Source organism: Ceratotherium simum, chromosome 34 (genome assembly GCF_057802395.1).
Source record: "Ceratotherium simum simum isolate JZ-2026a chromosome 34, ASM5780239v1, whole genome shotgun sequence".
Taxonomy (NCBI): Eukaryota; Metazoa; Chordata; class Mammalia; order Perissodactyla; family Rhinocerotidae; genus Ceratotherium; species Ceratotherium simum.
The window spans coordinates 18,809,995-18,834,790 of record NC_141933.1 but is presented as its reverse complement, the minus strand read 5'-3'; the positions used below and the strand labels follow the sequence as shown (position 1 = coordinate 18,834,790).

General features: G+C 35.4%; 2 protein-coding genes and 1 pseudogene across 2 annotated transcripts; 1 reads left to right on the top strand and 2 right to left on the bottom strand.

The window, feature by feature from the left end:
* Positions 1-2,996: 2,996 nt before the first annotated feature.
* LOC101396612 (olfactory receptor 4C46-like) lies at positions 2,997-3,935 on the top strand. Its single transcript, XM_004443470.3, has one exon. It carries the CDS (start codon positions 2,997-2,999, stop codon positions 3,933-3,935), a length of 939 nt encoding a protein of 312 aa, XP_004443527.3.
* A 3,466-nt stretch (positions 3,936-7,401) lies between these two features.
* Positions 7,402-8,325, bottom strand: LOC101405217 (olfactory receptor 4P4-like; annotated as a pseudogene).
* Positions 8,326-23,422: 15,097 nt separating this feature from the next.
* LOC101404945 (olfactory receptor 4P4-like) lies at positions 23,423-24,363 on the bottom strand. Its single transcript, XM_004443483.2, is given in 2 exon segments — positions 23,423-23,467; positions 23,470-24,363. Coding segments are annotated over 2 exon segments (939 nt in total).
* Between the last annotated feature and the right edge of the window lie 433 nt (positions 24,364-24,796).

The following is a 24,796-nucleotide window of genomic DNA, read 5'->3' as shown; positions in this document are numbered from 1 at the left end:
ATCATTATTTTTATGCCCTTACTGCTTTAGTTCTTGAGCAATCAGTAGTGGGTCCCAGAAAAGGTTTAATATTGATAAGAAGACAGAAGTTCTCTCTGTGACGTGAATCCACAGGTTCAATGTTCACACTGGAATTCTGCCAACTTGCTATTCATGTGAAATTCAGCTTTCTTAGAAACCCAGGTTCAGATAGAGAAAGGAGACTTTCACATGTTTAGGTTCAAAGCACAGGGAATACAATTCCTCATTCATGAATGGGTGTTTCTCAAACATATCTCTCCAGAATACCTGCCTTTATGACAAAGGCTTTCCATCAATGGAGATAATTAATTCCTGGGAGATAAAACAGCAACTACAAGATAAGGTCTTTGAACCTTTATGGGAACTTTAAATATCCATGCAGTGCAAGGTGGAAATGTCTTTTGTTGTTTATATCTCCAGAGCAAGATTCATCACAGATAGAATGACCAATTTGAATGTTTCCTCCACTCTTTCTGCCACTTCTCTATGGGACCAGAGCCATCTATAGAAGACCATTTTTCCATAAAGTTTCAAATGAATCTATTCTAAATTCAGTCCCAAGTTTTGTGTGAAAATGTTTTGAGGCTTCAATCTAGAAGGAAAGATTTAGACTTATAAAATTAGTTTCTTAACAACTGTTGATTTGATATTGAATTATCTGAATAGTCTCTTTCCAAATGTGTCTTATCTTACGTATTAAAAGAGGACTTATTACAAGAGGATGTCAATTTGTCTATGGAATTGTTTCAAACACCCCTGAATATCATTGAATTCATCTAAGAGTATAAGGTAAGTTTTTCAATAGTGCTGATACTTAGTAAGGATTGCTACTTTCCATATACAGTAATGGCTATATTTCAACACTTTCTTAATATAGTAATAGAGCATTTTATCTTCAATCCATTCTTCAAAACATAGTTGGCCAATATTATTAACCTAATTTGAGAGGCGAAAAATTTGAGGCTCATAGAAATTAAGCACATTGTAGGATCCCGCTCTCTGACACCGGGCACCCTTTTGCCATGAGACACCTCCTTTAATAATCAAGACTAATCGTGAAGATTAAAACAAAATTTAAATACACTTCACTCACAGAAAAGACATAAATATGAATATTAAATGACATAAATCTTCAGCTATTTAGTCTAAGCACGAACATGGAGCACCCTTTCTGGGATCAACTGCTGTGGAGAAGATGAGTCTCTGAGGCTTCTTTAAAAGTAACGTTGGAGATAATTTTTGCCGAGCTTATTGCGTGGTTGAGTGTTTCTCTGTATTAGTGCTCAAAACGTCAATTCTTCCTATCTCATTGGTGCACACACAGTCACAAAAATAGATGAAATCCCTATGTGTGTCTACAGCAGGGAGGAGAATATGTTGACATATGTTTCCTCGATTAATTCTCATAAAAACCCATGAGGTGGATATCACTATTCTCCCTTTATAGATGAGGAAACAAGCATGTTAGGTCCCAAAAAATGTACCCCAGGTAGAGCAAGTTGCAAGCGGAAGAATTAGGATTCTGGTCTGGTCTTTCTGATTCTTAAACCAGAACACTTAACCACTGTGGTCGTCGTTTTAAACACTTTGCAGAAGAATCTGTGGCCCCGTGTCTGCAGGGGGATTGGATAAGAGTGAACTGTATCTGAGGAGGAGTCAAGACAAAAATACTTTCTATGAACGCAGCCACATTTTACTTGATATCTGGAAGATCAAACACATCACTATGTGCAGGGTGTTTGTGTGTGGTGTGTGGTATGTTTGTGCATGTGTGTATCGGCTGATGAAAATTCTTCATCAGTTCTTGCCTCTGAAGTAGTAGTAAAGTAATTATAATTATTAGAATCATATAAAAAGGAGATAAAAGTTCGATATTGTTATTTATAACAATATAGGGCACAGATTTAGAATTTGGAGAGAAAAAAAAGTAAACCTAATCCTAGCCTTACCCTTTAATAGCTGCTTGATCTTGGGCAGGATCCTTACTTTACTATGTTTCTATTTCTTAATGTGTAAAAATGGTAATGGTAATCATCTCATAGGTTTGTAGCGGGGATTAAATCAGCAAATGTCCTCAAAAACACTTATAGCACAGTAAGTGTTCAGTTCTGTTAATATTATCATCATTATAATTAATCTCAACATAAGTCTCTGAGATTGTTTCCTCATATGCAAAATGGATGAGTTAATACCGACCGCACAGGTTGTTGTCAGTATTAAATGGCATCAGGTGTGCAATGCACTTGCTACTATGTCATGTACATAACAACCAATCACTAAAAAGTATATATTTTAGCTATTGTAAAGTTATTAGATTTAGTCAACAAGCATACAAATTCTTTTGTAGAAGCTCAAGTATACTTTCTTTACATTCCCATCAGCAATACTCTATTTATGCTAACTTCATGTGTAATTTCCTTACTGAGGTTCCTGTGTCTGCCTTCAACCCCCTCACTGAACATCAGCCCACTTCATCCAAGACACACAAAGATCTTTATTAGAGCAATATCCACAATTGCCTCCTCCTCAAATTCCTCTTTATCCTCCCACTTGTGTTCTCACCTACCTTTCACGGTTCCCCTTTTCCTGAGGATAAAAGGAAAACCCCTTAGCTATGCAGTCATATTCTTTATATCTGTGTTCTACCTCCCTTCTCTAGCCTAGTTGCAACAATGTGTGTGATCTACTCCTTTATGTTAGGTTCTTAGTCATCTCAGATGATTAAGTGTGTACACATGGTCTCCTATGTGTTTCCAAAATATCTCCATGTCTATATCTTTAACAGAATCTTGAACCAAGAGGTAATTTGAGTATCCTTCAAGAACTCAGAACCCTTTTTTTATTTCAAAAAAACCTCACAAGAATTTACAACTCAAAAGAATCATCACATTTAATATTTATTAGATTGGGTAAGTTTAATGAATTCATGATTACATTAGCACAAAGCTATTTTCAGATAATGTAATTAACACAATATGAAATATATAGAGAATATGAACAACGTGACAGAGTTTGTTCTACTGGGGCTCACAGAGAATCCAAAGATACAGAAAATCATATTGGCTGTGTTTCTTGTCATCTACATCATTTCTATGGTAGGAAATGTGCTCGCCATGGTGACCATCACTGCCAGTCCGTCATTGGGGTCCCCCATGTACTTTTTCCTGGCCTGTCTCTCCTTTATTGATGCCTGTTATTCCTCTGTCATTACCCCCAAACTGATCATAGATTCACTCCATGAAAAGAAGATCATCTTATTTAATGAGTGTGTGACCCAAATCTTTGGGGAACATTTCTTTGGAGGTGCTGAGATCATCTTGCTCACTGTGATGGCCTATGACCGCTATGTGGCCATCTGCAAGCCCATGTACTACACAATCATCATGAACTGGAGGGTGTGTGGCCTGCTAGTGGGAGTGGCATGGATGGGAGGCTTTCTTCATGCAATCATACAGATCCTCTTCACCTTTCGATTACCCTTCTGTGGCCCTAACATCATAGATCACTTCATGTGTGATCTGAATCCTTTGCTCAATCTTGCCTGCACTGATACTCACACTCTAGGGCTCTTTGTTGCTGCCAACAGTGGATTCATCTGTGTGTTAAACTTCCTCATCGTGTTGATCTCCTATGTGGTCATCCTGCGCTCCCTAAGGACCTACAGCTTGGAGGTGAGACGCAAAGCCCTCTCTACCTGTGTCTCTCACATCACACTGGTCATCTTGGTCTTTGTGCCCTGCATATTTGAGTACCTGAGACCCCCAGATACTTTATCTATTGACAAAACAGTTGCTGTATTTTACACTATGATAACCCCCATGTTAAATCCCTTAATCTATACCCTGAGAAATGACCAGATGAAAAATGCCATGAAGAAATTGTGTAGTGGGAAAGCTATTTCAGGTGACAAATAAATAAGTTTGCAGCCCAAAATTGAGTCAACTGTGTCAATGGTCAAAGGGACACTTTGGATTACCTCAGCAAGAATACTTATGGGATAAAGAAGAAAATTTACAGCTATGAATCTTATATTCTACATTGAGCAGAGCAAAAACAGTTGCCAGAATATTAGGAAATCCAACCCAGGAGCTATCTTTGCATATTTAGAAAAATCTACCAAACTGGGACTTAGTTTTATTAGTTCATCCATGTATATGGACTCATATGGTTTCCTTCCTAGAAATAATAAAGTATTGTGCAGTAATTGTATAAATTCCAAAGAAGTAGGCACTGCTATTATCCCTATTTTACAAGTGAGGAAACAGACAGAAAGGGGAAATCATCAAAATTGGTATATTGAAGAGCCAGTAACTAGAATCTAACTGATTTCTTAGACCATGCTCTTAATTGCCATAATTCACTGCTAGGTAATGATGATAGAAAAGTAAGATAATTAAACTAGTTATCATTTATTGAGGCAGGGACTATGCTGGGCACACTATATATGTATATAATCTATCACTAAATTCTAATAATTTTACATTAATAACTCTGCTCATTTTTACATATCCTAATTGATAGTAATATGTTCCCTGTGACATTTTAATATTTACTTTAGAGTTATAAAAATAATGGGTCATTGAACCTCTGTGGAGTAAGTAACAAAGATTACACCATGTTTCCGTATACTTGTAGGCTTCAAAATCCTTTGGCATTGCTCATGGCACAATCTTGGGCTGATAACCCATCAGAAAGTGTGATTACTCAAATAAATAAGACATTTTAATGTCAGACAGGAGTTTCTATTTATTAAATAAACAGTCATACTCCATAAAGTACTTGCCTACTTGCTAACAATAGTTTCTACAAGCAGCAGAATGTTGGCTACATAATAAATATTTAATGAATGAATAAAGGTAGAAAAGAAGATGAATAAAGCCAATAAAATGTGGAACAAAAACTAGTCCTGAACACAAGAACCTTTTTTTCTACCTTTATGGATTCAGACTCTGAGGAGAACTCTAGGCAGATCTCTTATGGAAGCCAGAATTTGTTTTTAGTCCTGTTTAAGCTAGGGAATGAGAAAGAAATTGAAACAGATTCTTACTGTATGAGCAAATAGTTTACTTTGATATTGCCCTTGCTTTCAGCAAGATTTCATCATCTTGTGAATGTGGGCTATTCAGGTTATTTTTCTATGTTAATCAGTTTACTATTTGGTAACATTTAATTAAGAGAAGCCATTTTTAAGAATATGTAGGTCTGTCTACATACAAAGCAATTTCAGGATAAATATATTCCATTCATTCCTTCCATCCTTCATTCAGTAATCAACAAACATTTTGAGCCCAAAGAATAGATCAGGCACATTGACAGTCGCTGAGGTGGCGAATAAAAAGACACCAGGTCATGCCTTCAGAGAGTTTAAGATCCATTGAGAGACTCCCAGAAGAGAGCAGAAAATTACAACACATTGTTATAAATGGCAAGATACTGGAAGCACAGGGTGCTATGAAAGCGTGTTTGTGGGACACACAACGAAAATCTGGAGGGTCCAGAATGCTTCCTAGATGAAAAGACATCAAAAATGGGGCACAAAGGATGAAAAGCAATCATCAGTGTGAATAGGCGTATGTTGAAATGAAAGCATTCCTAGGAGGGGACTACATACAAAGGCCAAGAGGGGAAAAGGAGCATGCAGGAAACCTAACCAATTCAATACGGCTGTGGCTATGAATTCATCCTTTCATGCAGTAATTATATATTGAGTCCCCACTGTGTGTCAGGTTACAAGCTGGACACTGAGCTTGTAGAAGGCTAATTAGTAAGATATGAAACTGGAAAGATAGGAACCGGGAACATCAATAAGGGTCTCACAATTGTGTTAAAGCTTAATGCTAAGTACCATGGGGAAAACACTGAAATGTTCTTCCATATCTTTTCATGGCCTGATAGCTCATTTCTTTTTAGCACTGAAGCATACTCCATTGTCTGATGTAGAAAAGTTTATCTATCCTTTAACTTACCAAAGGACATCTTGGATGCTTCCAGGCTTTGACAATTGTGAATAAAGCTGCTGTAAATATCTCTGTGCAAGTTTTTGTGTGGACATAAGTTTTCAACTCCTTTGGGTAAATACCAAGGAGCAAGATTGCTGGATTGTATGGTAAGAGTATGTTTGGTTTTGTGAGAAACTGCCAAACTGTCTTCCAAAGACGCTGTACCATTTTGCATTCCCACCAGCCGTGAATGAGAGTTCCTGTTGCTTCACATACTCACCAGCATTTGTTGGTGTCAGTGTCCATATTTTGGCCATTCTAAGAGATGTATTGTGGCAAAATGTCCTTTTGAACCATTCACTTATCTAAAATTTGAAGCTTAAATAATAAAAGAAGGCTCATGGAGTTGAAGCAAGTTATCACTTATATACCAGTGATATATATATATATATATATACACACACACATATGTATATATCATTGCTTCAAATGCTAAATCATTTGCCTGCTCTTTTTCATCCTTTTAGTTTCAATTTTTTCATGTCCTAGGGATTAGGTGCATCTTTTGTAAAAGGCGCATATCAATAGAAGATATATATTTACCAAAAGACATGTTTCAAAATGTTTGAAGATATGCTACTCATACTAGCCCTAAATGGGAAACCACCTAAATGTCTACCAACAAGAGAATGGATCAATTGTCACATGTTCACAAAATGAGATGCTATAGATCAATGAAAACAATCAGAAAATAGATAAAACATGAGGAATGAATCTCCCAAACATAATAACGAGAAGACAGACACTCAAGGGTACAATCTGCATTGCTGTTTTTCCCCAAAATCCAAAAATAGGTAAATTTAATCACTTGTAGAGATGAACATACTGATTCACTTTGGAAGGTAGTTATTATAAGGAGATGTGGGGAGGACTTCCGGTGACATGGTGATTTGTGTGTCCTAATCTGGTTGCTAATTACAGGATATTCCTCAGTTTGTGACCAAGCATGAGCTGTATATGCATGATATGTGCAATTTTCTGTATTTATAGTTGAGTAAAAAGCTTAAAAATTGAAGGTAATATTTTATTCTGCTTCTTAGCATTTTATGGCATGAAAAATGCCTTAACTATTTTATCTTTTTTCAATACAATGCCAAATAGGTGATATAATCCTTTATATTTAAAATATCATCTGGTTATTTCATATCATGTGAGCACAATTCATAATGATTAAGTCAGGTGGAGGAGAGTACGAATAAGAATAACACTCAATCTTTTGATGAAGTGTCAATGCAGAAGCATTAAAAAAAGAAGGGATATACTTCCCGCTTGCCAGCTTAATTTCCCCAAGCAGTAAGGCTAGGAGATGATGAGAATGGATCTTATTCAAGTGATGGATTCATTGAACCATGGCATGAAAATCAGAAAAGCTTCAGAAAAGTTATTTTTCTTCCAAGAGTATATGATGATACCAGACTTTCCTCAAGGCATCCTTCATCTCCATATTTCTCAGTGTATAGATCAGAAGGTTGAATATGGGGGTAATTATGGTGTAGAAAAGAGAAAACACTGTATCTTCTGGGAAAGTGGTGGCTGGTCTAATGCAAATGAACAATGCAGGTGAAAAAACAGGACTATGACTGTTACATGAGAACTGCAAGTGGAAAGAGCTTTACTGCAACTTTCCAAAGAATATGCCCTGATGTTGTACAATATAATAAAATAAGACAACATCAAGACAGCAAAATTCACCAAAGCAATTAGGCCTGAGTTAGCAATGACTAAGAGACCTATTATGTGTGTATTAGAATAGGCCAATTTCAGCAAAGGATACACATTGCAGAAATAGTGATCTAGCTCACTGCGGCCACAGAACAGTAAGAAGATGGTGAGAAGAAACTGACTGATGGAGTGTATAAATCCCCCAGTACAGCAGGCTATGATGATTGCATTACACCTTGGTCTGCTCATGATGATGCTGTAGGGCAGGGGCTTGCAGATGGCCACATAGCAGTCATAGGCCATCCCTGTGAGGATAAAGATGTCAAAGCCTCCAAAGAAAAGGGTGCTAAAGAGCTGTGTCGTGTAGTTACCATAAGAAATGGCCTTCCTTTCTGCCAATAAGTCATTCATTAGTTTAGGTGTCATAGAGGATACGTAGCAAAGTTCAACGAATGAGAGATTTAAGACAGAAATACAAAGGTTGCTCAAACAGTTGACTGCTTGTGATAGAAATCATTATGAGCAAGTTTCTTATCCAAATAATTTGTCGAAATAAAAATAATACAAAGCAGAGGATTTCAATGATCTTGTTTTGGGAAAGTACCAAGAGAATAAATACAGTGGCATTATGGCTTTTTACCATGGTCCAGTGTAGACAGAATACATAAATCACCTGAACTGATATAATTCATAAGCCCATATTTAGAAGTGTTTCTTGAGAAGAGTAATGGTCATACTCTATTCAGGGAACTAACTAGGTTTTGTTGACATCATCCAAGTGTTTCAAAGAATAAAAATCAGGTGTACAAATAAAATGACTCTTTAATAAGACTGTGTGAACATACGCTACATGAGTTCCATTAACTCTCCAGCAAATTGTGATCAATGTCTGCCTCAGTAGATATGAATTCCTTTGATCGGTCAACAATATTAAATATTTAAATTTATGTAATGCCCATTTCCAAGCCTAGTGTAATATATACAATAATTCCTTGCAAAGGATACCATTCTTACTCTCCTAGACTCAAAATTTATTAAAGAAATAAATGTAAGTTACCTAGCTAATTATTGTTTAATTGTGTACATGCAAATGTGTAGTTTAAGCTGTTCTTATTAGTGAAATATATGTTACCTTAAATACATTTACGGACAAATATTTTAAAATGAAAGGCTCTGTCTTCAAGAGCCTGATGTAAAAATTTGAAAGATTTTAATGTTATTTGCTTCCTGTTTATCTATTTCCAGTGATTTAGTGAAATTTATATGCTGATGTTCTAAAACACAAGAATGTTTAGTCCTATAATTAATTCAATGAAAACAAGACACTTTAATGAAGCACCAAATAAACCTGGGATACATTTATTAAAAGGCTGAGTAGAAGGCAGTGTTGTATTAGCGTTTTGCACTCAACTCAGTATATTATATTTGGCAAGTCAAGTTTCCTTTAGCCTTTGTTTTTTGGGGGGTTATGTATTTCTTTTTTTAGTGTTTTGCCAGGAAAATACTTTTGCCTAAACTTATGAACTGTTTAGATAGGACTCTTCCATTGAGAAATGTGGTTCATAAGGAGCAGAGTTAGGACATCAGCTGTATTCTTTGCATTATACTACAATATGCATTTACCTTGGGTGCCAAAAATTTTATCTGTTGGAGTTAAGTAAAATGGGAAATCTACCATGTCTTAGAAATACAATCTTTGAGATATTCAAAGAGTAATGGAATGTGAAGATTCTTTGTAAATTCTGTGGATATTAATAGTAGATATCATTGTCTAAATATCAGTGAAAACTATTCAGTAAACTGGACTTTGAGCAAATAAAATTTTAGAATCTTAAAACTATTTTGACCCCAAAGTTTCTTAATTCACGAATCAAATCTCTTTCCTCCACCAACAGAGGACTTGAACTACAAGTCAAGGAAAATTATCTGCGTATGAATAGTGTGAATCTCTTCATCAATCAACAAAAATGATAACAAGCTGATAGGATTTGATTTCATATATCAGAACCTTTGCAGTAGATGGTAACACAATGCGGTGTTCACTTAAGCTGTTAGAGTCTCGATCCTGCTGAAAAATGACACTGAATGACTAACAATGTGTTCCATCAAATTCTTTTTTAATTGTGAGTCAAAAGTTTTATGATTAACCTTGACCAGATGTCTTCAAAACGTCTGCACTGTCGTGTTATACATTTTCTGCCCTAACCATATACGTGGCTTCTCAATGGATTCCTACTTAAATTTCCTCTTCAACTTTCCCTATTACTGATTAAGTTAACATTGTCATCCAAAATGAACAGTCACATTGTCATAGAGCTGGAATGTTAAAACAAAGACATTCATTTCCATAGTGGAATTTTACAAACTTGAATTAGTTTCTTATTTATTTATTTATTTATTTATTTATTCATTCATTCATTCATTTATCTAGTGAGGAAGATTAGCCCTGAGCTAACATCTGTTGCCAATCCTCCTCTTTTTACTGAGGATGATTGGCCCTGGGTTAACAGCCATGCCCATCTTCCTCTACTTTGTATGTGGGATACTTGCCACAGCATAGCTTGATAAGCAGTGCATAGGTTTGCGCCTGGGATCCCATCCTGCAAACCCCAGGCCACCGAAGTGGGGTGTGTGAACTTAACCACTACACCACCGAGCTGGCCCCAAACTTGAATTAATTTAAAGACCAATTATTGAAAAGTAGCTTCTGATGATTGCCAAAATCAGACTACAGTAATAAATTGCCAATAGAAAGAAAGGGTATTTATTTTAATTTCAATACAGTAATAATGTTGAATATAGTACTGGCTTGAATTATTCTTAAAACAATTTTTTGTTCCTTTGAATTTTCATGAACGAAATCATATATATGAGATTAAAAACACCTGAAATATGTTCCTATCCCCTCTCAAGCATATAAAGGACTTTACATAAAATTAAATCTGTGAGTAAATTAAGGCTGGACATGCAAAGTTGGTTCATCCATCTGTCTGCAATTATCAGGTGTTTGCTAAAAACATTATCGTTTAGATAAGAATAATAGTTTAGATTACATAATTAAAAAAACTTTTTTGCACATTTTAAAAAATGTATGCCCTATTACAGGGTCAAGTTTTCTTTCAGGATGATTTGTACAAATTCCATGAGTTATCTGGGAGCGTATCCTCAGAAGTGCAAATTTATTTAAAATACTTCAGCTTGAATTGTTTATTCTGTGTAAAGGATGATCTTCCTTGACACGTGAACAAACACCAGCAATTGGACATTTAAAAGTAATGGAGCTTTAGATACTCTAAAAAACAATGAGTGGTTGAAAACCATGGGGCAAAACATAGACTGTCAACTGACTGACATTGTGAAAAATAACCAATAAATTCATGCATTTCTCCTCTTTACATTTTACACACTAGAGCAATTTTTTAATTTAAAACTATGCCAAAATTACGATGACAAATGACAAAGGAAAGGTAAAATGAAATTTCTTAAGCACATTTGAATTATTCATATTTTGTGCTTTTTCCTAGAAATTTCATGTTTTTTATAGACAATCTAGGCAATAAAAGTCAGTAAAGGAAGATGATACAGAATGTAGCTCTAAGAGAAATTTGTTTTAGCACTCAGCGTCTATTTGTTGCATTAATGAATGGACGAGCAATTCACAAATTTGCATCTTTTGTACAGTCTTGAGATGTTATTTATATAAAGGGAAATAGAGCGTAGAGTAGAGAGAATGAACTCTGAGAGCTATTTTATTCAGGATGGAGGAATTAATTGACACATGATGGGAATGCAAACACTGTAGCACACTTTCAACCTTAGTCTGACCCAATGTGACCACCATGTCTGGGCTTTCTGAATGACTATTAAAAAACACAGAATGCTTTTGTAGTGAAGTTATTTAAAAGCTATCAAATTCAGCGAATAACAAATTCAAACTTGTGTCTTTAAGATCATTTTGAATAGTGAATAGGTAATGGTATAGCATTAAAAAATGGTCTATACTGTGAGAAAGCAACTCAACTGAAGTTATCATTCAACTCTAATTTCATCAAGGAGAAAACATTTAATTTGTTCCTGCTATGAATTTAGTATTGCTATAAGGCTCCTAACATCTATATATTTTTTTTCTTAACAGAGCAAAAATGATTGTCAGACTCATAATGTTCAACAATTAACAGTACTTAAATAGAGAGTAATAAATTTTTGGTTCATTGATCAATTTTCTCCTTACCTTATAGCTAATGCTGATTCCTTGAATAGGAGTTGGCATACTGCTTACTTTACAGATAGACTTATTTACTAAAACAATTTGATTTAAAATTAACTTACATAAGTAGGTTTGTAAACAACTCAAACTGAGTATCACTCGATACATCAAAACCTCTAATTTTCAATAAAAGTGACTCATCAAGAGAATCTAAGTAATTTCCTAGCATCAGTAAGTAGTACATTGTGGATATAGGGGGACAGATACCTGATTCCCACTCAATCTGGAGCTGCAGGCCAAGCTTGAGAGGAGAGCATGAGGGATAGTAGAGAGAGGAAGCATTTTTAACCCAATAGAAAAAATGTGCAAGGTGACATTACCAGATTATTCGATCTGTGTTTCTGAATATTTATGTGGATATATCTTGCAGTTATTATAAATATATGACCCAGCATTCTTGATTTTAAGTCATTTTGAAGGAATTTTTCATCAGCATTAGCAAAATGTGTATTCCTTAAGGTAGGATTCTGCCTCATTTTCTAGATCTTCATAGATGATTAATCCATAGTAACTCTTAAAATGCCATTGCAAATTCTGAGGGAAAATGTTATTATGATTACTGCTGTTAGCAGGAGTAAAAGGGATGTGTGAAACAGTACGAGAGAATTATTATCATTGAAACACATAATATATTCTTGAACATATTTTCTCAATTTGTCAAATAATTAAAAACATAAATGTTGAAATGAGAAAATATTATGTACACACTCTACAAATTGTTGGAATAGTGGCAACATTAAGGAGGTAGAAACATGCAGAAGTATAAAATAAAGTGAATGGTGAACTGTTTTGATTCAAATTGTGTTCTATAGCAGTAACCATCTGAACACAAAAAGAAAACCAGTTACCTAAATATTTCTAATAGTCAGAGGTTTGGGAGTGAGTGAAATGTGTCCTTATATTTGTCTTATTTTTCACTTTAATTGTAGTTATTTAGGGTTTTAGAATTTAAAATGTAAGCAATCTTGCCAATGTTCTGTGAGAAATCAATCACCAAATATAAGCACAGACACTATCCAAACATTATTTTCACCAATTTTATTAATTGTTTTCCTTTCCTATATATCAAAATATTTTATTGTGGAACTCAGTAAACAGAAGTAACTTGTTCTCTTTCCATAATGTTGAGCTTATTGCTAATCTCTTTAAGCCTCATTGTTCACATTTATAGAATTGATGTACTATTATGTAATTTAGAAATACAATGAGGAACACAAAAAAACAGTGTGATATACACCAGTGTCATACGTGGTTCATAACCACACATGCTAGTTTCTTTTTCTTTTTTGTATTTGTGTGTGTGTGTGTGAGGAGATCAGCCCTGTGCTAACATCTGCCAATCCTCCTCTTTATTTTTTTGCTGAGGAAGACTGGCCCTGGGCTAACATCCATGCCCACCTTCCTCCACATTATACGGGACGCCGCCACAGCATGGCTTGCCAAGCAGTGCATCAGTGCACGCCCGGGATCTGAACCAGTGAACCCCGGCCGCGGCAGCGGAGCGCGCACACTTCACCGCTTGCGCCACCAGGCTGGCCCCTCTTTTTTGTACTTTTTGATTGACCAGTTTCTGAAATTGTGCACACACATATATAACCAAGTCCAATGAAGAAATAAAGAAAATACCAAAAATATTACAATATAGATTTAATGAGGTGACCGAAGTAAATTTTAATTTTGGCAAAGGCTACTGAAAAGAAATAAAATTACTCTGAGAGATTGGTTATTTCTTAACATTAATCACTAACCTGAAATTTTCTTGCACTATAAAAATATAGTGCAGAAAATATAGATTCTTACCATATTTCTTTGATAATATTGCATAAAAATTCTGCATTTGCTTTCAATTATGCTATCAAAATAATAAGCATAATTGCTCTTATAAATTATAAATAAAGAACTTATAAATAAATAACTCTGTAAAAATAGACTTTTCACTGTAAGTTCAAAATATTTCCTAGTGGTGTCAGAATATGGCCTGCTGTAAACTTACCTTAATTGAATCAGGTGAATCAAGTCCACTTTAGAATGACAATGTTTTTGAAAGTTAGGAAATTACTTGTCACTGGAGATATTCATACATAAACCAGGTTATACCTTTATATGAACATCAAGGAAAATAAAAAGTACCAATATGGTAGTCGATAAAGTTCACAGCAACTTCAAAATCTCATTAACTTTAACTCATCTGTTCTTGTTCTCAACTGGAATTGGGGTTGTAAATAACATACAATTACAACTGAACTAAGCTAGAGTATTTTTATTATAATTAAATTATCTTATGGTGCAAGAGACAGTATAGTCTTAAAAATGGAATTAATAGGGGCCAGCCCTGTGGCTTAGTGGTTAAGTTCAGCACGCTCCACCTTGGCGGCCCGAGTGTGGTTCCTGGGTGCAGACCCACACCACTCGTCGGTGCCCATGCTATGGTGGCGACCCATGCACAAAATAGAGGAAGACTGGCACAGATGTTAGCTCATGGCAAATCTGCCTCAATCAAAAAGTGGAAGATTGGCAATGGATGTTAGCTCAGGGCATACCTTTCTCAGCAGGGGGAAAAAAAAGAGATTAATAGAATAAACTTAAATAGCCTATAGCCCCCTTAAATCACAGTTGGTCAAATAGTCTCCAAAAAAAGGTGGCGTGGTTAAGTCACTGACCATCAGATCTGAGTGGCTATCAGACTGGGTTTAAGGGGAATCAGGAAGAATTCTCTCCTGAGATGTAGACTCTGCTGACTCTTCTCCAGTATCTAAATCTGACATAAAATGCAGATACTTACAAACCAATTATTCAAACACAGTTAGGTCAGTTCTCTAAAATTATTTGAAAATCTCAACCTGTCTTCGAACATTTGTATAAGTTAAGGTTTTAGGTATAGGTTTGCAAGGGGAGTGGAACTTAAATATCCATTAAATATCAGGGATGCAACAATGGATGTTCAGACTGGAAAAAAAAAGTGTAAGTATTTTGAAATTCTCGAGAAAGCAAATGTACATTTTCAGTCTTCGGAATTATTTATTTTATGCCTATGCCTAAACAAAATTTGGTCTGGAAGAGCAGAATATAAACTTATGCGACAAGGCAAGAATTAATTAGTCTTTGTAAACTCTAAGAAGTTATATTCCTGTGGTTTTCTGAACAGGTTACTCAATGCCTCTGAGCCACTGTACATGGTAATGTCCCTGGTGCCTCTCGGCATTTTTGGCTATAACTTTATCTCTCACATTTGCGTTAGGCTGTCTCAAGCACTGTTTCTCTGGAGGCCCTAAAATGCTCTAGTCAGAAGAGCAGTTCAGGAAACTCTGCCTACTCTATGTTCATCTCGCTTTCTGAAGAAAAGGAGGAAAAATAAGGTAGCATGGAGTAGTATGAGGGTAGCTTTTGGGAAAGCTGGAGATTAGGGAGGACAAAAAGAACCAAGGACAGGCAGCTAAGGTCCAAATATGGATCATTAATTAGAGTAACCTTCATGCACAGAGTAAATAAATCAATAAAGTCAGTGACTTGCAATATCAGGACCGGAACCAGGTTATTTGTTGCCAGGGAATAACGTTGATGTGCTAGATGGCTGGAATGGAGGACAGTAGAAAAAGAAAGATAAAAGAAGAAACATTCTCTTCCCCATAAACTTATCAGGTTATAAGTGGTATATTATTACATGAAAATATAATAAAAATATCAGAGGAAATAGCAGTCAATGTACAGCAAAACTTTTATTCTGTTTAAATTTGGTTTTTCTCCTATATGACTTCATTTCTGCAGATTATATAAGCTCAATCCAAAATGTGCACACTGAAGTTAAGTGAACCAATCCCCCCTCTCAGAACAAATCCGTATATTAAAAGTTTCCTTTAGACATGCTTCAGAAGGGCTGTTTCATTGATCTACTTGTCTACCTTTATGAAAATATCACAATGCTTTGATTACTCTTTATAATATACCTTTCAATCAGGTAGTGTAAGTTCCTCAGCTTTCTTCTTTTGTAAAGTTATGTGGGCTAATCTATATCATCTGCATTTCAATATAAATGTTTAAATATGCCTTTAAATTGCTAAAAAAAAATTGTGCTCTGATTTTGGGGGGAGATTTCCTTGAGAGAAATTTAAGGAAGGCAGATAGACTTAATAATGAGGTTTAGTCTTCTTATCTATGAACGTGGACTTGCTCTCTATCATTAAGAAATTCTTTAATTTATCTCAAAAAAGTTTTATGGATTCATGTACATTTTTTACACATTTTTGTGAGATTTATTCCTAAGTATTGCATATATTTGATAATACTACATATGACATTTTAAAATTTTATGTTCTGATATTTTCTTACTAACAAAAACACAAGATATTTTTTATATTGATTTTATAACCTGAAATCTTACTAAATTCACTTTAATAAAAAAAAGTCATCCATACTGGAAAACGAAAAGTAAAACTTTGTCTTCATTCACAGATAATATGACTACGTAGAAAAATCTAAGGAATTTATAGAAAAACTACAAAAGTGAATAAAATTAGAGAAATGATGAGCTTGTGGAATGAATTCAGATGTAATTTCTTCTGTTCTATTTTTGTGTAGTTTTGTTCAGAGTAAGTATTATTTCTTCTTTAAGCTTTTATAGAATTCACCAGTGAAGCTATATGGACAGGGAGTTTCCTTTGTGAAGATTTAAAACAGGAAGCGCAATTTATTTAAGAGACATAGGGACATTGAGATTATCTGTTATTTATTTTCAATGAGTTTTGTTAGTTTATTTAATGCAATAAATTTGTGCATTCTATGTAAGTTACTGTATTTGTGGGCCTTGATATGTTCATAATATTCTCTTATTGTGCTTTTAAAATCTGTAGAAAGTTTAGCAATATCAACTCTATGATTAAGAAACAAAATAATTTGGTAATAAATGATTTAAGCATCCTAGGTATCAAAACTTGGGAAAATAAAAACAAAATTAATCCAAACAATATAGATCTAAAAATATAAAAATACAAAGAAATCAATGACACAATTTTCAATCCTAAATAGAAAACAGTACCAAAGCCAAAAGGTGTTTTGTTGAAGGGATTAATAAAAGTCAGAATCCTTGGGCGAGATCAATCAAGAGAAAGGAGAGAAAAAAAATACAAATTACCAATGTGAGGAATGGAAATCTTATACACTGCTGATAGTAGTGTAAATCTGTATAAACAATTTAAACACTTTTTGACAATATCTACTAATGTAGCCATGACCTATGATCTGGCAACTTACTTCTAGGTATTGATTTACCATACCATAAATTTGAGGGACTTGCACCAATGCGTCATCAATTAGAAGGGTAGATAGAGAACCACATATGGTCTGAGCAGGAAGAAGGCGTAGAATGGGCACACGGCTCACACTCCTAGAACACCTAATCCTGTTTGCAACAAATGTCAAAGACCAATGAGAAAATTAAGCTCAAAGAGGGATAAATAAATTATTCTTGTACTTAAGTGAGATTACATACCCATTTCAGAGTCAAAAACCAAAACTGCAAGGCCAATCTTCTTACCCACATGTACTCATTTGGATGCGGTCCATGAAAGATGAATCTCAGAACACTAGACAAGTTCAGCATTATGGAAAGTCTGAAGTGCCAGAATGCTGTCTGCAATGGGCCTAGCAATGCTAAAGTGAAAATTCCTCAAAATAAATCCAGACCTGAATTAAATTATAGCTTGGTTATTTGGGTGAATTGAACGGAGAGTCTGAGGAAAGTATATTTGCACGGGGAAAAGAAGCAGGTGGGAAGAAAACTAATTCTATGCAAAGAAGGAGCCCTCATGAGTGTCTTAATACAATAACAAAGTTTTCCAGTTGGAAGGAAAGAAATGAATTTTAGTAAAACAACTGCGTCTGCCCAATCTATGGTTTAAGTGTAATTGTGGTGCAGTGGAATCATATTTCATACGTTGCCACATAAAGTTATCAAAAGATTGCAACATTGGGGATGGGGGACAAAAGACTAATGAAAACAAAACGTTAAAAGAAATGTAAAGAATGTTTGGGAAATACAATGCTAAAAGTGCTTGGGATTTCAATCACAAAGGATGTATGTATCCAAAATAGTGGTATCACTATCAGACCTCTGAGATATTTAGACACAAGTGCCAGGCCACTGACAAGCCATTCAGGGTGTTTCAAGCTTCTTCCTCCTTTTGAGGGAAAACGAAGTCAGAACAGCACCTTGCTCCCCTGAAGGAACCTCCAGCCCAGCTCCAGTTACGCACAGGGCGAAAATCACCAACATCTCTGTCTCCCTCTTCTCATCAAAATGTGGCCTCAAGCACTGAGAGAACCAAACACTTGAATACCTTTTACTAGTTTACTTTTAGGAGTAGAAATACTATTGCTGATACTGGAGAAGAAATCCAACACAGTGATTAAAAACTTGAACTTCAAAGTCAGAGAGCCTGGATAGGATCTCTCACTAGCCACACTATTTAACCTCTCTGGGGAAGGAACATAAATTCTCTGAGATCCTGAATGCATCTCTAGCCACAAGATGAGCAACTACAATCTATTTCTATCAACAATAGAATACTTACTTCATGCCAAGAATTGAGTGATGTGCTTCATGTGAATTAAGGAAGGTCACACAGCTATACTGTCATTGGTAGGTTGTTCTGATTCCAGAGCTTAAAATCCTGGCTCCCATAGCACACCCTGGCCCATGGCATCCCATCAGGACCACCTGAATACCTGCATTGTGCGAATGTATTTTAATCACTGTGCCTCTAATACATGAGCTGAATTGAAATGTATGAGCATGAAGTTAAGAAAAACCTGTCAGTCTCCCATAACATATTCCCAGGACCTTGAAAAAAGAGGGTTGGAGAAAACAGCTACTAGGTCAGTTTTCCTTGTGGAGGACTCAATTCAGATTATAGCTTATTTTACAGTACAAGTATCAGAACATGGAGTAAAAGATGACCATTGTTGTGCTTTCAGAAGGAGCAGGAAGTTTAAGAGAGAGATATATACATTTTTTTTTTTTTTGTGAGGACTAGCCTTGAGCTAACATCCAATGCCAATCCTCCTCTTTTTTCTTGAGGAATATTGGCCCCTGGGCTAACATCTGTGCCCATCTTCCTCTACTTTATGTGGGACACCACCACAGCACGGCTTAACAAGTGGTGAATTGGTGCGTGCCTGGGATCCGAATCTGCAAACCCTGGACCGCCGAAGTGGAGCCCGCACACTTAACCACTGCACCACTGGGCTGGCCCCAAGAGATATTTAATAAAATCAAAATATTCTGGGAAAGTTGATGATTTCAGTACTGAGAAAAGGATAGACTATTTGAAATTAAGAATGTTTTGAAATGTCTAGGATGTAGTATAAACATATTCTTAGGCCTTTCTTAGGTACTGAAGAGAACACTAGAATAGCCTAGAAGGGTCTAAATCAGCCGTCTCCATAGATGGCTAAAAGTGGACATAGGGTTGAGGGAGAGGATGAGGGAGAACAAGAGTGAGATTGAGGCAGGAGGTCACATGCAACCATGTTGCCCACAGGTGGATTTGATCCCCAATCTTTCTTTCAGGCCGCATCGAAGACTTCTAAGCTCTTCAAGTCTGAGGATTTCCGACACTCTGGGACTTAAGTACAGTTCCTCTGCAGGTTAAGGTATTCCTTTAATACACTTTAGTAATGGTAGACTTTTAAATATTGAACAAAATGATATAGCAATGAGTAACATTTCTTTAATGACGCATTTACAACATAAATATTTGTAAAATATTCTGTGCTTTTAATCATATATGGAGCAAAACAACTGATTAAGTTCACCATACACTTGGCAGATATTTTTGCAGATGTCAGACATTGTGCTACATGCTAGAAAATAGATATGTAAAATATAAATAGAAACACAAAAAATAAAAATAAAGACTAGCAAATAGAAAATTAATCTTGTTTAATAGTATGGGTGTGGACCTAAACATAACTTAGTCATATGTTCAGCTAATAAAATTTTTGGCCCCTTGGGGAAAAAACTAATGATAATAGGTTTCATGATTTTGTTTCATTGCACACCTCCTGATGGAAAGGGTATTTCCTGTGAGCCCTCCTCAGAAGCACACTCCTTATACGATACACATACAGACACCCACATCTGACACACGCAGGCACATATATACATGAACATTTTTCTTTATCTAAAAAAAATCTAAATACTCCATGGAAAAATAGTACATTAAACCAAATTAAACAGAGCACTGTATAACTGGTCAGAGCTAATTTCCTTAAGAATGGACAGAATGTATTTCCCTGGTATTCCAGGGCTCCAGGAGAAAAAAATTGATAGCTGCGCAAAGGCTCTAAGAGGTAAAACATCAAAGAGTGTTCCCGACACTAAAGACAAACGGTGTTGTATCTGTGGTTTTCCCTGGATCTCTCCCGGGATACGAGGCAGCAGTGACTCATTCAGAGGTACTGTGTGGATGCAACTCAGTCATTCTGCTGAGAGAAGACCAGGGCCTGGGCAGGGACCCTGGGAATGGGAACCCAGACACAAAGCTGAGATTGGTTTATGTGATTTATAAAATGTGGGGGTAAAGGATAATTAGAATAGTAGTGTCTCCTTAATGAAGAAAATAAATAAGTAAAAAGACATTCTATGGGGAGCAGGGACGAATAGGAGGAGCACAGGTGATTTTTAGGGCAGCGAAAACACTCTGTACAATACCATAATTGTGGATACGTGTCATAAATTTGTCCAAACCCACAGAATACACAGCGACAAAAGTGAATCATAATGTAACTATAGACTTTGGATGGTTATGGTGTGCAAATGTAGATTCATCATTTGTAATAAATGTCCTACTCTGGGGAGGGATGTTGATAATGGTGGAGGCTATGCTTGTGTAGGAGCAGGGGATGTAGGGGGAATCTCTTTACCATCTCCTCTATTTAGGGTGAACCTAGAACCGCTCCAAAAAAAATAAAGTCTTAAAAAAAGATATTATGGGGCTGTCTGCTGGATTTCATGCCCTCCCCATAGTTACATAGGAATACATGTTAATTTTGGGGGCTTTCAGGTATCTCTTGTTTTGTTATTAATGCACGACTGTGAATGACATGGAGGGATGATCTAGATATGTGAGAACAGTACAGATAGTCAAGTAAAGAGAGGAGATATTATGTTGAATTCTTATTAACAATATTTAAATTTTTTCAAGAAAATTACATATGTTTTTTATGCTTTGAGCCTATTTAAAAGGGAAAAATTTTTCTCTTTCATAAACAATGGAATGTAAATTTTCTGGTAATAAAATTGATCATTTTCAACACCTTCCCGTTTTTAGACTGATGTTTTGTGATAGTTTTTCAAAAGATAAATTTAAATTTGGCTAGATTTTCATTTCTTTATTAAGAACGGTTGAGATAGTAATTTGTCCAATTTTTCTCTGCTGTAACAATTGCACATAATGTTAACTCCTTCATTATTTTTTCTACTCTTTATCCTTCTTTGCACAGTGCCTCCAGAACTTTTAACTCTTGCATTGCATTTTCATATTCTAAAACTCTTTCAATATTTTATTTTCCTTTTTATAAAATTCCATCAACCTATACCTTCTCTGTTGTAATATTTATTGTGTATCTTAAGAGATCTTAATGCACAAAAGTCCTTCCATAAAAGTTTCTTCTGGTTTCTCTAGAAAATATTTCTCAGATTTCTCTTCTTAATTATAGTTACAAGTTGATTTGCTTTATGCATTGTGCCACAATGTATTTTTTTTTCTTTTTTTTTTTTTTTTGGTGAGAAAGATCAACCCTGAGCTAACATCTGTTGCCAATCTTCCTTTATTTTTTGTATGTGGAACACCGCCACAGCAGGGCTTGATAAGCAGTGTGTAGGTCGGCACTTGGGATCCAAACCGCCCCCCAAACTCTGGGCTGCAGAAGCAGAGCGTGCGAACCTAACCACCACACCAACAGGCTGGCCCCACACAATGTATTTTTTAATTAGTAAACCTTATTGTTTAGAGCAGTTTTAGGTTCACAGCAAAATTGAGTGAAAAGTACAAGAGTCGTTATACATCCCCTGTCCCCACACAGAGACAACCTCCCTCTCCAAAGTGGTACACTTGTAAGAACCAAATGAATCTACATTGACACATCTTTAATATCCCATGTTCATAATTTACGTTAGGATTCATTCTTGGTGTTGTACAATCTATGGGGTTTGATATGTATAAAAACAGTATCCAAAATTTTTGTAACATACAGAACAGTTTCACTGCCATAAAAGTCCTCTGTGCTCCGCCTATTCATCCCTCCTCCCTCCGTAACCCTTGGCATGTGCTGATCTTTTTGTTGTCCCTATAGTTTTGCCTTTTCCAGAATGTCAGATAGCTGAAATTATACAGTAGGTAGACCTTTCAGATTGGCTTCTTTCACTTTGTAACATGCATTTAAGCTTCCCTCATGTCTTTTCAAAGCTTGATAGTTCATTTCTTTGTGATGAATAATATTCCATAGTCTGGATGAACCATAGTTTATCTATTCACTTATTGAAGGGCAGCTTGGTTGCTTCTAAGGTATGGCAATTAAGAATAAAGCTGCTATAAACATCTATGTGTAGCCAAAATGCATTTTGCTTTTGAGTTTGTTACTGTGTTTTTAGACCACATCTTGTTTGTCTTATGTTAGTGTTTTTTTGTTTTGTTTTGTTTTGTTTTTTTCCTCATTGCATCAGGAAAGGTTTTTGGTTCTGGATCCAATGACTACCAATTTACTTAACAATTTTAGGCAGGTAAGGCTGTGTCAACACTTAAATTTTATTATATACTTCCCTGAGTTTAATGGGAAATGTTACTAAATTCTGGCCAATAGGTGGAATACCATTAAGTTTGTTTTCAGCATTCTGAATTATAGATTCCCACTCTGTCTTCATTAGGTATTATTATCTATTTTTATGGCATGTCAGGAGAGTTGACCCCCAGGATGACTTTAAAACATTCTACTCTAAATATTTCTTTGTTGTGCAACTCATTTCTGAATGCCACTAGAGGATGTATATGTGAATGTTCTCTCAGAAATTTAAATTTATTTTAATTTCAGATTTCAAATTCTTCACTACCACAGAATGTGTGTCACTATGCGTTCTGGCCCCTAAGTCCAAAGTTTTTAATAAACTTATTGCTAAAAAATAATTTCTTTTATAATTCACTGATCAATATAGCATTGCCTATTTGATTTGACCCAATCATTTTTCATGCAGGTAACCCTATATATACCATCTTAATACTCCACAAAATTAACCTAGTTTCCACTTAATTTTGGTTTGCAAGAATTAGAATTTTAGTTATTATTTAAACTCGTAGTCCTAGTTCTCTCATTCATTCCATTCAAGACAGTGATGGTATATAAAATCTACGAGATAGTTTCTGTTTTTTTCCTTCATGTTTACTCCTTTTCTTTCACAAAGTCACTCATTCAGTAAGCTTTTTCAAATTAATTGTGTGCTTCCTTTGAAAACAACGTTTGACACCAAATTTTTCTCATGACAGTTTTCATCTCTGTATTTCTCAGTGTATAAATTAAAGGGTTGAACATAGGAGCAATGATGGTGTAAAATAGTGCAAATACTTTATCCTCAGGGAAAGTGGTGGGAGGTCTAAGGTAGATAAAGACTACAGGCCCAAAAAATAAGACAACCACAGAGATATGAGACCAGCAGGTAGAGAGGGCTTTGCGTCTTCCCTCAGCTGAATGATTTCTTAATGTGAATAATATTATGCCATAAGAAACAAATAAGACAACAAAGGTAACCAAGGCGACCATACCTGAAAAGACTATCATGATGACACCAGTGACGTAGGTATCAGTACAGGCAACTTTTAGCAAAGGAAAAATATCACAAAAATAGTGATCAATTTTGTTAGGAACACAGAAGGGCAAACTGATTGCCGTAGAAAATAGATGAAAGGAGTGAACAGCCCCACCAACCCAAGCAGCCAAGACTAAGAAATTGCATCTTGTCCTGTTCATGATAATCATGTAGTGGAGAGGTTTGCAGATGGCAACATAGCGATCAAAAGCCATGGCAGTAAGAATAAAGATCTCTGTACCTCCAAAGAAGTGCATGGTAAAGACATATAACATGCAATTACCATAGGAAATGGTTTTTCTTTCCCCTAGCAGGTCAGCAATTAATTTGGGTGTAACAGTAGGGGTATAGCAGATGTCTATAAAGGACAAGTGGCTGAGGAAATAGTACATTGGTTGGTTATGAAGAGGACTGCATCGAATGGAGATAAGGATCAGAAAGTTTCCTACCAACAGGGCAACATAACAGAATAAGAAGAGCACAAAGCAAAATATTTGTATGGTCTGGCCATGAGAAAGTCCTAGAAGAATGAATTCTGAGATGTTTCTCTGGATTTCCATATATTTGAGTTTGGTGTATCTTACACACAAATGACTTATGTTTCTGAAAGAAAGAAAACAACTTTAGGTGAAAAATTAATAGTATGAACACAAAAATATAAAATTTACTAAAAAATAGATTTACATGAATATAATATTAATATTAATCACTCAATTTTTAAGCTGCTGTTTCTTAGTATTATGTCTCATTTTATAAATCTATCATGGAATAATTTTATAATGGTAATAATGAGAATAGTTATATATTTTACTTAATAATATTGGTAGTTACTTAAAATATTTAAATATCATCTTGAAAATAAAAAGCAATTACTCTTAACTATGTTATTTAGATAACAACAGTAAATTATACTATTTAGTCTAATTGACCTAAAATAAGAAAAGTTTTTTTTGTATATTTTTCAGTGCGCTTGCCTTATACATAAGGGAAAAT

Coding starts and splice junctions, on each gene's coding strand:
- LOC101396612 (XM_004443470.3), top strand. CDS start 2,997: ATGAAATATATAGAGAATATGAACAACGTGACAGAGTTTGTTCTACTG.